Here is a 16,395-nt window from a genome sequence, read left to right as displayed (position 1 = left end):
TGACCGTACAGAAATGTGATATTGCTTAATCAAAAGTTATAGTTTCTCTGGTTGGAATAATGCACACCAGAAAGATTGTTTGTGCAGGTAGGTTGCTTCTGTTGTAGCAGAGAATCATATGAGTCAACGCACTATATAAGTCTTTTTTAGATGTTTCACTAAAAGACTACATTAAGATGTATATAAACATACTTTAGAGTGCAGATTCACTCATTTTGCTTCGTATGTAGTCTCCTATGAAATCTCTAAAAAGACTTATACTCTTTCCGTTCATAAATATAAGTCTTTCTAGAGGTTTCACTAGTGGACTACATACGGATGTATATAGACATACTTTAGATTGTAGATTTATACATTTTGCTCCGTATGTAGACCCTTGGTGAAATCTCTTAAAAGACTTATATTTAGAAACGGAGGAAGTATTTAGGAACGGAGGGAGTAAGTGGCAGAATCCAAAACTAATCCGTAGCAGAAAACCATACCACATAATGATCATTGATGTGGCGACGCCGGCTGTCTGTGCATTTGCTTGTAATCCGGGATGTTTTTAGGTGGATTTTGTTATCGGCTGGGTTTCTATGATTTGCCTCCGCCCTTTGGGCTGAGACTGGAGGAGATGCCGGCGTGTGAAGAACCTGCATGCTTGGATGTTTTTTTTTGAAAGATCCAGCTTGGAATGCTGGCATATATTAGAACTTAGCAGGTAGAAAAGCGGTTACAGAAAGGCGGGGGATACGATCCTAGGACCAAGGAGAAAAAAGAGAGAGAAACTTAAAAAGAAAAAGAGGGGGGGGGGGGGGGGGGGTAGAACCGATCCCTCACGGAGGATCCCAGAAAGGGTGCTCCAAGAAGAATGCTCCAGCTTGTCTTCATAGCTCAACAGTTCTCGTGATTGCGCATTGTAAGTCTTGTATATGCGCCTGCTTGTTTGTGAAGGTGCAATCATTCCTGGGTTTCCAAATCTCCCATAGAATCAGTATGATCATCGTCTTGGTAGCCTTGCGGTGAAGCGGTTGGGCCGCTCCGATCATTGCGGTTATTTTCTCGGCTGACCCAGTCTTCGTCGCCCATAAGGGAGGGGACAAAGAGGCGCATCCAGCCCTGGAGGCGGCCTGCGTCCATATCTGCAGCGTCATGGGGCATTCCCAGAACAGATGTACTGATGTCTCCAGGTTCCGTAGGCATAGCTGACAGAAGTAGCCGTTTGGCCATCCACGACGTTGCAGTCGGTCATTGCACCATAACCTGTTGCGAAGAACTAGCCACCCAAAAATCTTGAGCCTAGGGGGTGCCCAGGTCCTCCATATTAACTTCTTGAAATCGGACGTTAGCCTTCCTTGGAACTGTGCATTGTATGCCGACCTGGCCGAGTATGTTTGTGAGGCCTCAAGGTTCCATGTAATAGTGTCAGCCGTTTCTGCGTGGAGTTGCAAATCTCTGTCTTGTAGCCATCTGTGGAGCCTAATCGCGTCCTCCCAAAGGTGTGAATTGCTACCATGCGCTAAGTCTGCTACCCAGGTGTTGTTCCGAAGTGCCTCCCGCACTGTTCTTTGCTTCCTCCTGGAGTGCTTGAAAAGGGATGGGAACAGTGTCTTGAGGGAACCTGTTCCCGTCCACGAGCAATGCCAGAAAGATGCCGTTGCGCCGTTGCCTAGGGTGACAGTTGTTGATGCGTTGAAAAGCTCTCTGTCCACCTCGTCGCAGGGAAGATTCATGCCCTGCCAGGCCCTGTCATTGCTCGTCCTTTGCAGCCAAAGCCATCTTAGCCTGAGGGCCCGACTGAAACGGTTTAGGTCAAGGATGCCAAGTCCCCCATTCTCCAAAGGGGAACAGACTGTGGGCCAATTTACTTTGCTACCTTCAAGTAGATGTTAATAGGATATCTTTGCTACCTTCAAGTAGTTGTTAGGGTTTACCTTTTGGCTTTCCCTTTTACTCCATCCGTTCCATAATGTAAGTCTTTTTAAAGATTTCACTAGAGAACTACATACGAATGTATATAGACATGCTTTAGAGTGTAGATTCACTCATTTTGATCCGTATGTAGTCCCTTAGTGAAATCGCTTAAAAGATTTATATTTAGGAACGGAGGGAGTAGTATGTTGCATGTTTTAACAGTTAGGATGCATGTGACTATGTGACTGTAAACAGACTGTATTGTAAACAGTTTATAGTACAGTACTATAAACTGTGTCCCATCTAGAACAGGAGTGGATTAACAAGCTGCTCCACTCGTTAAGGCTCAACTTGTAAAGCTCGTGTTTGTTAAACCTCGGTTCATTAAGCATATTAAGCTTATTGAGCAAAAAAAAAAGATATTTAACTCTGTCAATTTAAAGTTCAGTTTCATTAAGCTTGTGAGCGTTAACAGATTTTGATCTGTTACGGCCAGCGGGACGATGGTGTAGGTGTACTTTTTACGAAAAAAATGATGACTACATGAGAAGGTGCACTAATTTGCTATCTTTTATGGGTTAAGATGAGTCGATTAGATTAAGTAAATGGATTGAGCTACTATGAAAATATTGTGACGTAAAATAAGAATATGTGTTGTATTGGAGTACTAACAAGCTTAACGAGCTGAGCTGATGAATAGAGCCAATTAAGCTCGTTAAATTTGACGAGCTAGCTGAAATCAGTAATTGGCTTTGCTCATTAAGCTTAAAAGTTGAGCTATCGAGCGCCTCATTAAGATCACGAGAGCTTTTGGTCTAGCTCTAATGTAGAACTAGCATGCATATTAGTTTTTACACAACTTTTAGAACTAATGAACTTCATAAGTTTATTAAATAATCCCTGTTTAGATCTTGCGGGTTAGCAACAATCTGATGCATTGAACGAAAACGTGTAGGCGGCGCCCAGTTTGCTATCAGCCTATAAATGCTGTGGGGATGGGGCAATGCCTCAAGCTATGTATGGCCTCAACATAATTCATGAGCGTGGATATCTATACCTACTAATAAAGAAAATAAGTATTTTTAGTCCGTCATGCTATTTTATAGAAAAATTCTTGATATTTCTGACATTAAACCTTTCTGACATTAAACCCGTAGTACATATTAAATATTTTTTTAAATACTCATATCTTCTAAACCGTAACTCTAAATTTAACATGTTATATATGAAATTCGATTAGGAAAATATGTAGAATCTGCATATGATGTTATTTTACCTGTTAAATTACAAAAAAAGACTATCTAGGATACAATTTTAATAAATAATGCATTATTCGTCTTTCTTTTATACCGATATTGATCCGGATTGAGGATGAACATCTCAACCAAATCAGGATTGGAGATGAAATTGAAGGTCACTTGTCCGTTTCTTTGTACGTGTTAAATATACATGCAAGCCGTCTTGAAATAGAAGACATGTGGAATCTTGAACTGCACTTTTGTAGGGTAAGACCATCTTTATTTGTGACGTAACTACAAATTCTCAGATTATTGATCTTTTTTATAAATTAAGAACGTGTGGTATTCTTTTCTCCCGTTGCAACGCATGGGCCCTTTTGCTAGTATATATAATAGTACTTCCTCCGTTTTTAAATATAAGTCTTTTAAGAGATTTTAGGCCCTGTTTGGAACCACTCAGATTATATAATCCAGTTTTTATAATCTATTATGTGTCCAAACATGACAGATTATGATGTAGATTATAAAAACAAGATGGACATATTATTAAAAACTCATAATCTACTCTACCCCAGCTAAAATCAGATTATGGATTGCTAATGACCCATTACCTTGTAAAGTTGGAGTTAATTACATTCCTATCACTGCCACCTCCTGTTTAAAAAAAACAGAGGGCATACAAGTTATTATGCAATGTAAAACCTGAATTACAGTTTATATAATCTGCCTCCAAACATGTCCACCTAAATTATTTTTATAAACCAGATTATATAATCTATCTTCATAATCTAGATTATCATAATCTATTGTGGTTCCAAACAGGGCCTTACTAAAGAATTATATACGAGCCAAATGCATGAATCTACATTATAAAGTATGTCTATATACATTCGTATGTAGTTTCTAGTAATACCTCTAAAAAGACTTATATTTAGGAACGGAGTACATGTGAATTAAAACATGCATTAGTCCACTTGGATCGTGTACTTTATATTCAAGTAATCGGAACATTTCCGTTCTAAATCATGAAGCGACAAGCAACGGACCACAACGACAGGTCAACATCCAGCTCAGTTCCTGTGCCCGCGTAAACTGCACCGTGGCTAGCAGATCAACGCACCCGCGTTCCCTATAAATAGCATCTCCCGCCCGTCCCTTCCGCCGCTCTCATCACGCGCATCCAACTCCCTCTTCCACCTACTGCTTCTTCTCCTCGGCAGCGAGTTCCGGCGCGGGTGCTTCCGTTGGCTGGCTGACTTCTTGGGGACGAGCTAGAACCGGTGGCCATAGCCAGCCATGCCTAGCCGGGTGGACGCTGACGACGCCAGGGGCGGCCCCGGAGTGGGGGAGATCGTGGAGGCCAGGGCCAGCGGCGGCGTGCGCGTGCCTCCGCGGAAGACCGCGCGGTTCGCGGAGCCTGTGTCCCCGCAGCGCGTGGGCGACGACGACGACGACGTCGTGGAGGAGATCACCCTCGACATGCGGGACGGCACGAAGGCGGTGCACCGCGTGAGACCGGTGGCGCGCGGTGAGGAGTCGGACGTGAAGCTGCTGGCGTCCTCGTCCGGCCATGGCGCGCTCAAGAACGCCAGGACGCGGATCGAGCAGGTGAGGCAGGAGCTCCGGCGGGCCGCCTCCATCAGCCGCCGGGGAGGCGGCTTCGACAGGTCCATGCCGTCCGCGCCCGCGCACGCGCTCGAGGGTCTCAGGTTCATCAGCGGGACAGACGCCTCCGAAGGATGGGCCAAAGCCGAGTGGTTCTTCAAGAATAATGCCGAGAATGGACGCCTCCCCCGCTCCAAGTTCGGCGAGTGCATCGGTACGTCAAGCACCTCCTCGCCCCGCCTTGTCTCCATCGAAAATACAATTCGCTCATGCCTGATTTAGTCGGGTGTATATGTATTTACGCGCGCGCTCACTGTGATCAAACAATTTCGCAGGTATGAAAGAGGCCGCGTTCGCCGGCGAGCTGTTCGACGCGCTGGGAAGGCGGCGGGGCAACTCCGCCGACAGCATCGACAAGGCCGAGCTGCTCGAGTACTGGGATCAAATTTCCGACACCGACTATACGACCCGCCTGCAGCTCTTCTTCGACATGTACGCTAATCATAAACTCCGTCCTACCCCATAAGTTGTTAATCCTTCTTAGTGTTTACTTCTAAGAACATGGTTAATAGTATAGCCAACTGCTGGCTATAAGCCATCTTATAGCCCACTTTATAGCTAGCTTGTACAATAGTTAGCTATAAAAGAATACTACTTTAATCATATATGGTCCACCTTTCATTCTCACAAAGCACCTAGGAGCACGTGCTAGAGCTGGTTCTTCACGAAGAGCCCGCTTTACTTCTCTCTTCTCTTCTCTTCCATCCAACTCAGCAAAAATATAGTATTTTAATCCTTACAACCTGCTGACTGTACCTTATTGTACTTGCTCCAAGTTTATAGTACACATACTTATTCGAGATTTAACTTCGGCAACGAATTAAACTAATATAATCATATACTGTATGGACTATATGTGACATGAAGATTGTATCATTGGGAACTTCTTTCAAATGTGAATTATGCGATATGCTTTTGTGTCGTGTAAATTAATGCATACATTTTGGTGATCAAGTTGATGGTCAAAGATAAAACATTGCATTGTTTAGTACTTCCTTTCTAAATTAATATAAAAACATTTAGATCATTAAATATATCAAAGGGAGTACTTGTAAGTAAGAAGGGAGGGGTTAGCATTCCTTAATAAAACCACTTTGTGTCGTGTAACTCATGTATTTTCTCGATCAAGGTCAAACGTGAAGTACTGACTGAATTTGTTTGACTAACTAACCAACAGGGTGGACAAGGACTCTGACGGGAGGATCAGCAAGGTGGAGTTCAAACAGGTAAACTCAACTACTCTTTCACTGGGCATCTCCAACGTTGACCGGTAAAACGATATGGTATATATGTTTTATTTTATGTTCGGACGTGATCCGCGGACATGATATGAGAAAAAGTCATCTAATGTTTTTCATAAATTAATATAATTAAAAGAAGAGAGAGTATATGAATAGAATATTATGATGTGATGTTTGGTTGGAAGAATAGTGAGAAGAAAGGACCGTGCATGTGAAGAAAAAGAAAATAAAGAAGCATCATGAAGAGCCTTTGTGTTGGTCAAGTGCATGTTCAAACTCCAACAAAGCTCCCACACGCTTGTTGATAGGATACCAAAATTACAATCGGACTGCTAAATGAACGTATAAGAGTTTTCATCGAATGCTAATGAGATTTAGACACTGCAGTCCGGAAATATAATGGAGGTTTGAGGGGCCGTATTGGAGATGCCCTCAAATGTCTCTCCATAAACAGGAATGGAGGGTGTGTGTGTGTGTGTTTTCTCTGATTTTCGATGATGAATGATATATACTCCTTCAAAAAGACTATTATTGCACATTTGCACATCATTGATGGTTATTTTGATCTGATCTGCAGATCATCACGTTGAGTGCGTCGGCAAACAAGCTAAAGGTGGCCGAACAGGATTCCGAGAAGTATGCCCGGCAGATCATGGAGAAGTTGGACCCCTATGGCCTTGGCTACATCGAGGTAATCTGATGCGACCAACAATGTTGTTGAAATAGCTCACAGTGAGAGTAACAACAGTAGTAATATGCATGTCACATAGGTAAAACTTATGATGTGACAAGTAAGTAATGAGGAGAGATACAAATAGAGTGGCATAGTGAAAAGTCATGTTGTGTTCCGGAGTTCAATTGAGCTCAGGATAAACAGTAAATTCCAAAATAAACGAAAACCATTAAAAAAATTCTGAATTTTTTGGATGCAACCATTGACAAAAGTTCTCAGTGCTTGTAAAATTTCATCAAAAAATGACATTTGTACAAATCACAGAAAAAAATAAAATCAGTACTCCAAAATGTTATTGAAAATAACATATTTGGAGCATCAATTTTGTTACGACTTCTACAAATGTTGCCGAATGTTATGAGCAATGAGAACTTTTGTTAATGTTTGCACAAAAAAATAAAAAAAGTTGATGGTACTGTTGACCCAAGCTCATTTGAGCTCGGGCTCAAAAACATCATGTCCTATGGTACCATCACCCTTAAAAAATATATATATTACCATCATATAGCGGTTTTCAATGCAAAGTGACTCTACAAAGTAATAAATGGCTCTCCATGTTATCACTCCTCTCATACAGTAGTACCCAACATGGAGGTACTAGCAACATACTAGTCTAAGTTCCTTCCCACTATGACTAGCGTGCTAGCGAAGTGGTGATGCAAAGAATTACTAACGGTGAGAATTAATTTGCAGTTGTACGATCTAGAGACGCTATTCGTGAAGCCGTCAAATGACCCGGCGTCGATTGAGACGAAGACCAACAACCATGAACCAAGCAAGCCGCTGACGAAAAACAATCCGTTTATGCGGTGGTACCGCCACACCAGATACTTTGTGAAGGACAATTGGCGCCGTTGCTGGGTGATGCTCCTATGGCTCTCCATCTGCACGAGTCTATTCGCTTGGAAATTTGTGCAGTACCGCCACCGAGCTGTATTTCAGGTGATGGGCTACTGTGTGTGCGTGGCCAAGGGTGGTGCCGAGACGCTCAAGTTCAACATGGCGCTCACCCTCCTCCCTGTGTGCCGCAACACCGTCACGTGGCTCCGGACTCGCACTGCCGCGGGGCAGTTTGTGCCGTTCAACGACAACCTCAATTTCCACAAGGTGATCGCTGTGGGGATCTCCGTCGGCGCCAGTTTGCATGTCATCTCCCATCTAGCGTGCGACTTCCCACGACTGTTGCATGCCACCGACGATGAGTACGAGCCCATGAAGCCGTTCTTCGGTGACGTCAAGCCACCCAACTATTGGTGGTTCGTGAAGGGCACGGAGGGGTGGACGGGGCTAGTGATGTTGGTGCTCATGGCCATCGCATTCACGCTCGCCACGGGGTGGTTCCGCAATAGAGCGCTCCGGCTCAGCAAGCCCAAGAAGAATGACAACCGTCCCCAGTCCAAGAAGCCAGACAGCCCGCCCAGGCCCCTCACTCGGTTCATGAGGGCCTCGCGCAAACGCCTCAATATGCTCGTTAATGCCTTTCTCGATCGTTTCACTGGATACAACTCCTTCTTGTACACACACCACTTCTTCATCATCGTCTACGCATTGCTCATCGTCCACGGGCACTTTCTCTACCTCACCAAGAAGTGGCAAAAGAAGACGGTACGTTCACACATCGTCCAAGCATTGCATGCTCTATTGTGAGAATCGTCCCAATCAACAATTTTTTTTGAACACATGAAAAATCTATGGGTTCAAACCCTACAACCCGAAAACCATAGGGTCCCAACTGTTAGACCTTGTTGGGTTAATCCTTCTATCAATCTCCTTCAAATAAACCTGCTTCATCGATTTTTGTAGATTAATTAGTTGAATCTTTTTGTGTTACATGCAGACGTGGATGTACCTGGCGGTGCCGATGATCGTGTATGCGTGCGAGCGACTGACGCGGACACTGCGGTCGAGGATGCGGTCGGTGCAGAAGGTCAAGGTGGCCGTGCACCCGGACTCCGCAGCCCTGTTGTCGCTGCGCTTGTCCAAACCGGAGGGGTTCACGTACAAGAGCGGGCAGTACATCTTCGTCAAATGCCCCGACGTCTCAAGATTCGAGTGGTAATTAAGTTCCCGCCAGAATCTCCGGTTCACTTACCTAATTAGGGATCCGTCTGATGACTGGAATGAACGAACTGCAGGCACCCGTTCTCCATCACGTCGGCGCCGGAGGACGACCACATCAGCGTCCACATCAAGGCGATGGGCGACTGGACCAAAAAGCTCAGGAAGACCTTCTTCGAGGTACTAACCACTGCAATAATTAGTCGCGTCAGTCTCATCTCATCGTCAAGCCGGCGGGCGACTGCTCCTGGCCCTGTTTGGATACTCTAGCTTAGCTAGTGGTTAGAGTTAGTTTCTAACTCATGACTAACCCTAAACTAACTCTAGCCAAATAGATGTTTGGATGGAAGGGTTAGATTGACAATAGATGCACTTTATGGAAAGAGAAAAATGATTTTTTAATGGACTCCATGAAAACTAGCTTCAATTAGCATCTCTTGGCTAGTGGAAGAGAGAGAGAAAAATATTTTTTAATGAACCTCATGAGAACTAGCTCCAATTAGCACCTCTTGGGTGAGCTAGTTTTTTTAGGTGGGTTAGATGCAAGTAGCTCCAATCTAACCCTTGTGTTTGGATACTTTAGTGCTAGTTGAACTCAAACTAGCTCAAACTAACTCTAGCCCATGGATCCAAACAGGGCCAATGTCTCTTATGTTTTGTTATCACGTACTCCCTTTGTTTTTTAATATAAGCCTCTCTATATATTTCAATACAGACTAGATAAAAATGTATGTAGATGAATTTTACAATATAGATTCATATATTTTGTTTCTTATGTAGTCTATGTTTAAATTTCTAAATGGGTTTATATTTAAAAACAAAACAAGTAGTAATCGACATTTCTAATATACCCCTTCCATTCCTAAATATAAGTCTTTTTAAAGATTCTACTACGAATTGCGTATGAAACAAAATAAATAAATTTATACTTTAAAATATATCTATATGCATATGTATTTAGTTCGTATTAAAATCTTTACAAAGATTTATATTTACGAAAGGGGGGAGTAATAATGATGCTTGTGCATGTTGTGTCGTCGAATCATAGGCTTCTGAGGCGTTGACGGAGGACAAGACCGAGATTCGCCGGCTAGAGTACGAGCACGGCGACGCCATGCCAGCTCCGAGGGACGGACTAAAGTACGTGGTTGTTACCCATGCTCATTAAAATTTCTCTTCTTTTTCCATGAAAGTTTGCTCGGATTTCTTTCTTCGTATATTGTTTCCGGCTCAAACTTATTGGATCTGTTGTCCTCTTGTAAGTTTTTCTTTTTTGTGTCACGAACTTCTAATATATTCGTCAAAATATAGTACAAAAACACATAAAACAATAGAAATAAAATCTATGTCCGTAGACCATCGCTACAAAAACTAGAGCGAGTTGAAGGTGCATCGTCCCTTCCTCATCGGAGCCCCAACCCGACCTGTCTAGTGTTGCGTAGGCTATATACTAACATCAACCTGTCCAGTTAATTTGAAACTGGAGGACGACATACTATAATCACACGCACAGATGTGCCAAATAAATAGTTTATGATGCGCATCGGTAAGAGTCATAGCCATGATCTCTTTGAACGTCAACCACCAGAGAATTTCTTTTGTTTCTTTGCCAAGACTAATTTGCACGTACCGACTGGTGTTCGTGACTGGCATGTCCCCCGGTTGTATATGAGATACTCCATTGTTCATGTTTTTCGGAAGATGGACGATCACGAGTTGAGGATAGAGCAGTAATAATTTAGTGCGGCAAAAAGAACATTCTCCTTTCCTGCTGCATCCTTGCGTCAATAAAATGTACTCCCTCCGTTTCATGGTATAAGAGCGTTTTTAACTGTGATGAGCAAAATATGCTTGTGCTGCCTGCAGGTACCCGACGGTGCTGATCGACGGGCCGTACGGCGCGCCGGCGCAGGACTACAAGCAGTACGACACCTTGCTACTGGTGGGACTCGGCATCGGAGCCACGCCCATGATCTCGATCATCAAAGACATCATCAACAACATGAAGCGGCTCCCTGGGGATATCGAGTCAGGCAACCCCGGCGACGCAGGCACGTCGTCATCATCGTTCCGAACTCGCCGCGCCTACTTTTACTGGGTCACCCGGGAGCAAGAATCCCTGGAGTGGTTCCATGGGATCATGGACGAGGTGGCTGAGACGGACAAGAATGGCGTGATTGAGCTCCACGTCCACTGCACTAGCGTCCACGAGGAGGGCGACGCCCGGTCGGCGCCCATCACTATAATCCAGTCCCTCAACTACGACAAGCACGGCATTGACATCATCTCCGGCACTCGAGTGAAGACCAGCCTCGGCCGAGCAAACTGGGGCCAAGTCTACAAACACATCGCCCAGGAGAATCAAGGAAAACGTGTCGGTCAGTATCATACCGAAACTAACTACTCCCTCCGTACCACAATATGAGGGGAAAAAATTATTTTTACCACTCTAACTTTTGACATTTTTGCTTATGCCACTCTAGATTTTAACATTTCATTTTTGTCACTCTTAGCTTTTGACAATTATCACAATTGCCATTCTGTGAAAAAAGAAAAATAATTTCATTTCATTTTTGTCACTCTAAGATTTGACAATTTTTTATGTCATAAAATGGCAATTGTTATAATTGTCAAAAGCTAAGAGCCGCAAAAATAAAATGTCAAAAATCTAGAGTAGCATAGCAAGGTTGACAAAAGCTGGAGTGGCAGAAACAAAATTTTCCCCAATATAAGAGCGTTTTGCAAGCTATGTTAGCTTGCAAAACGCTCTTATATTATGAAACGGAGGGAGTAGTTTGCAATACTATATAGTACAAGCAAGCGCAACATAGCATTACATTTTCTGAAAAATTGACACTAACTCTGTGTTTCATGGATATTGTAGGAGTATTCTACTGTGGCATGCCGATGCTGACCAAAGAGCTCCGCGAGCATGCAAAGGTTTACTCGAGAGAAACAAGCACAACATTCGAGTTCCACAAGGAGAACTTTTAGTTTTCCCAGCCATCCAGCCACAAGAAGTTTCTCTTTGCGCGGAAACCGTGTTCATAGTACAGACCAAGTACTAGAGCATCACGGTATATCATCTTCTTAGATATTACATGTATATGCAGTTGCTCATTGTCATGTAACTATGGTGTTTATATTGGCTACTCTACTGCATTTATCATGCATTATGTAATATAATTTGATTAATGTACTATATCTATCCCAAATTTTATTAACGTGCTACTTAGTGTATAAATGTTATTATTCAGTTTTGCTTAGCCCATGAGATATCGCTATGTTACGTGAAGAATTTTATTAATGTACTACCTCTGTCCTATATCAATTGACCCTGAAATTGATGTATCTAGACGTATTTTGAAGTATAGATACATTCATTTTAGCGTCAATTAATATGGGTTTCCAGACCTCATTGCTAATTATTAACAGGAAGATGTTCTGGGTCATGTCCGCATATTACCGAATCTGTAGGGTTGCATGCTTAGGTCTCTTGGTTTGGAGGAATTTCAGAGGAAATCTATTGAATATGATTCTTGTAGGGATTCTTTTTTTCCTTCAGAGCCTTTTGGTTCATAGAAATGGATCCCTATTCCTACATAGGATTGGTTCCAATCCTCCACCCTTCAAAGGAAAATAAACATGAGCCTAGACTCAATGAAAATATTCCTATGATGTGAACCAAATGACATCTCATTTCCTAATCCTACTGATAGGATATGAGACACATGTCATCCTGTTTTCCAAGTTTCCTATTCCTATGATAATCCTATCGTATAAATCAAAGGATGCCATTTTCAGGGGAATAGCCAATCTTATTCATCAAAAGCCATAGATTGTGGGATACAATTCGGATCATGAGGATGGCCCAACCAGACGTGGTGCCCCGGTCCAAGATTAAGAGAATACTTGGCTAACATATGTGCGTCAACATTGACAACATAACCTTTGAAAGAAAAACTACACTAAAATAAAGCTGCTCTAAGATTGATTTCATGAACTAGAGTACCACTCTTTCCTCTTCCACCCTGTCGGTGAATACTCACAACATATGCCATAGGTAGGCTAAAGTCGGTGAGAACCGAAGGGACAAAGGTGGACGCTGGTAACGAGGTTGGTACACGCATGGGACGCACGATGTACCCAGGTTCAGGGCTCTCCGTAGAGATAATACCCCTAATCCTGCCGGAGTGTTTGATGTGTATGAACAGAGTACAAGGTTGCTCCTCGAGCTGTGTTGGGAGGAGAAAGAGGTGAGCAGCCGGCTTGTCTCTACCTCTCTCTCTGTGGTTGGTGAGTGTGTTGTATCGTATGACTGGTGAATGATCGCCCCCCCTGCTTGGAGGGCGACCGGGGGGTTTTATAGACGAACCCGCCGGCCTACAATATGGATAAAGGGTACAAGTGTGGGTCCTGGCTGGCAGCCTCGCCGGCTGGCCAGGGGCCCACAAGAGTCTTGTCTTGTCGCTTCAGGGGCCCGCCGGCTGCATGGTCTCGATTGTCCGTGGGACCCGCCGGCCTGCCAATGAGGCTCTCGCGTAAGGTTGACGCCGAGCACGCGTTGTACGTCGAACGTTGCCCCGCGAGATTCGTCATGGGCAGATAGTACGGCCGCCTCCACTGTTCCCCACGCCGAGTGCAGTAATGGAGTGGGAGTGTGACGGTCCGACACTATGCTAGGTGATGGATCAGAGTCGGGGTAGGTCAGCGGCGTGGCCGCCGACGCTCGTACCTGCCGGGCGCCCCGATCCAGTACCTTTGCTGACGCGTAGCTACCTTTAATCGTAAGGTCTTATCCTGACCTACGATCTGATGTGACTTGTGATCTTCGGTCGGCTAGCCTGCTTGGCTAGCAGGCTTATGTGCAGCCGCCTCCTCCCTAGCCCGGCTGACGGGGCCAGTCCGGCTTGGAAGAGGAGGCCGCCTCGGCTCCAGCCGGCAGGGGTTGCCTGGCCGGCCAGAGGGATGGCTGCCTCGTCCTCTAGTTGGTAGGTGCTGCCTAGCCGGCCAGAGGACTTGGGCCTTGGGAATCTGTATACGTTCATGTCCATTGGGCCGGAAATGAAGGAACAGGCTTGATGAGCCTACCTTGGGGTTATCCCCCAACAGTAGTCCCCGAAGATGGCGAGGCCTGCCACCTACGGGCGGGCGGCCTCACCAGCTTGTCGATTGGTCTTGATATTTTGGCTGCTACTCACGATGAATGACGCCGACTCCGAAACCGGTTGGCTTCGAACGACGCTTCGGTCTCATCGCAACTTGCTCGGAGAACGCCACGAGCCAGGCCCCGCCTGGCGTAATGATGGTGATTACTAATGACGGGACCGGGCCTGAGCCCTGGGTCCCGCCACGACGCCCCCTCGGCCTCCGCACGGGGGATCCTCTGCGGATTTACCCCGCGACAGTTGGGCTTAGGGAAGCGTTACTGCCTGTAATACACGGGATTAATGGGGCCCGGCGCGCACTGAATCCCCTCCCCACGACGCTTCGTGGGGGTTTAAATGGGATGCGGGGCTCCGAGGAGGCCATTCTCCCCCCTTCTTGCCCCGCATCCGCGCTCTCTTCCTCCCTGTTTTCAGAGAGAAAGAGCTCGCACCCTTCGTCTTCTTCGTCTTCGTCGCTGCGGAATCGCTGACCCCTTCGGGTTCTCGTCACCCGCAGCCATGGCCGGCGGTTCTTCTTCGAAGAAGTCCTCGGCGCAGAAAGCGTCCTCGCAGGGAGCCTGGTTGGGCAGCGACGTCGACGAGGGGCACATCGAGGCGCTTCGTCACCACCGACTGCTGCCCCCGGCCTCCCAAGTGTTAGTGCGCCTCCGTGGCGCCGAGACCGCTCCCGCACCCGCCGCGGGAGAGGTCATGGTCTTCGTCGAGCATTTCTACCAGGGCTTCGGGCTCCCGGCTAGCTCTTTCTTCTCCGAATGGCTCCACTTCTTTGGCCTGCGGCCGCATCACCTGGTGCCGAATGCCATTCTGCAGCTAGCGGCCTTCGTGGTCCTGTGCGAGGGCTTCGTGGGGATCGAGCCCCGCGTCGATCTGTGGCGCAACCTGTTCTTTTTTAAACAGCAGTCCATCGCCATGGAAAAATTCGAGGTGGAGAAGCTCACGGGGCCGCGCCCAATGAGGCCGTGCGGGGCCGCGTTGGTGCATCATCGCTCGAAGTCTGGCTTCCCCCATATGCGTCTACAAGAATCCATCAAGCATTGCCAGAAGGGTTTCTTCTACGTGAAGAGCGCCGACCCAGCCCAGGACGCCCTCAACATGCCTCCGTTGACATCGCCCCGCCGACGCAGCGGAACTGGGATGCAAAGACCCCCAAGCCGATTCCTGAGGTGGCACTTATCTATGCCCACCTCGACATTTTGGAGAAGAGCGGCCTCCTCGGCCGCGACCTTCTCACCACCATGGTGGTCCGTCGGATCCTGCCCCTGCACAGGCGGCCGCATCTGGTCTGTCAGATGGGCGGCCGACATGATCAATGCTGGCTATCCACCAAGAGGTTTACCCCCGGCGTTGTAGCGCAAAGGGTGAACCTGATCTCCATCGCCCGCATGGATGAGAGCGGGGAATGGACGTGGGGGATGTCCCCGTTCAACAGGGCTCATCCGCCTCCGATGGTAGGTGGCTTCTTTCTTCTTTGTTGTTTTCCTTGAAGCCGGTTGTGTTGCTGAGATGTTGGTTGAATCCTTTTCCGTAGCTGTTCGAGAGCCTGCAGGGGTCCCTCCGTCCGCCCGCTCCCGATGTGGAGGTGTCCGACGCCTCGGAGATTGAGGATGAGGGCGTGATGGAATCCCGCTCAGACTCCTCCGTCGGCTCGGAGAATTCCCTAGAGTCGGAAGGGATAGAGCCGTCTGGTGAGTACGCACGGCCCGCCGTTGCAGACTGGACGGACGACGACGAGATAGCCTCATTCTGTTCTGGTGTAGCCGTCGAGGAGGACTCTGATGAGGTGGAGGAGGTCACCAGCCCGCCACTTACGCGTGGCAGGTGTCATAGGGACGGAGCGACCGCTGCTAACGAGGCAGCCGGGAAGAAGGGCAAGGGTGCCACAGCTTCCCGGCCGGCTTCTAAGCGGCCGGCGCCGGGTCTTCCAGCCGGACAGCGAGCAGGCGGCGTCAAGAGACGCCACGGTGCTTGTCGGAGGCAGGTCCCTGTGGTAGAGGGGTAAGATTTCCTCCTCTTTTCCTTCATCCATCTTGTGAGGGGCCTCGTTCCTTAGGAGTTTTGCTTGACAGGGAGGCGGAGGATGTGGATGAAGACACTGCCTCCGCAGCCGAGCGGGCTAGCTGGACAGCAGCTGATGCTGCCCAGAGGGAGCTTGAGACGGAGTCCAAGCGCCGGTGGGACACGGCTGCGGGGAAGGCCGCCGTGGGCCAGCCTCGCCCAAGCCGGGTCGAGAGGCCGATGGAGAAGCGTGCGAAGGCTAGACATGACCCCTCCGCACACGCTCGTGCGGAGGAGCCAGCTAGCGAGGCCGCCTCCAGGCCGGCCCCAAGGGCTGAGGGGCCCAGCCATCAGGGACGGAAGCCTCGGCGCAGGTGGACTTGGAAACGGTCCCTCACTCT

General features: G+C 47.0%; 1 protein-coding gene across 1 annotated transcript; it reads left to right on the top strand.

Annotated features, from left to right (window-relative positions):
* The first annotated feature begins 4,297 nt into the window (after positions 1–4,297).
* Positions 4,298–12,072, top strand: LOC123414926 (respiratory burst oxidase homolog protein B-like). The gene is made up of 10 exons (XM_045106689.1): positions 4,298–4,953; positions 5,075–5,231; positions 5,977–6,025; positions 6,618–6,731; positions 7,467–8,378; positions 8,611–8,828; positions 8,909–9,011; positions 9,880–9,971; positions 10,698–11,209; positions 11,716–12,072. The coding sequence occupies exons 1-10, from the start codon at positions 4,431–4,433 to the stop codon at positions 11,823–11,825; spliced, it is 2,790 nt and encodes a 929-aa protein (XP_044962624.1). The 5' UTR covers positions 4,298–4,430; the 3' UTR covers positions 11,826–12,072.
* Positions 12,073–16,395: the final 4,323 nt, after the last annotated feature.

The sequence above is a fragment of the Hordeum vulgare genome, chromosome 1H (assembly GCF_904849725.1).
Source record: "Hordeum vulgare subsp. vulgare chromosome 1H, MorexV3_pseudomolecules_assembly, whole genome shotgun sequence".
Lineage (NCBI taxonomy): Eukaryota > Viridiplantae > Streptophyta > Magnoliopsida > Poales > Poaceae > Hordeum > Hordeum vulgare.
The sequence above is the reverse complement of the archived record's forward strand: the minus strand, read 5'-3'. Positions and strand labels throughout refer to the sequence as shown.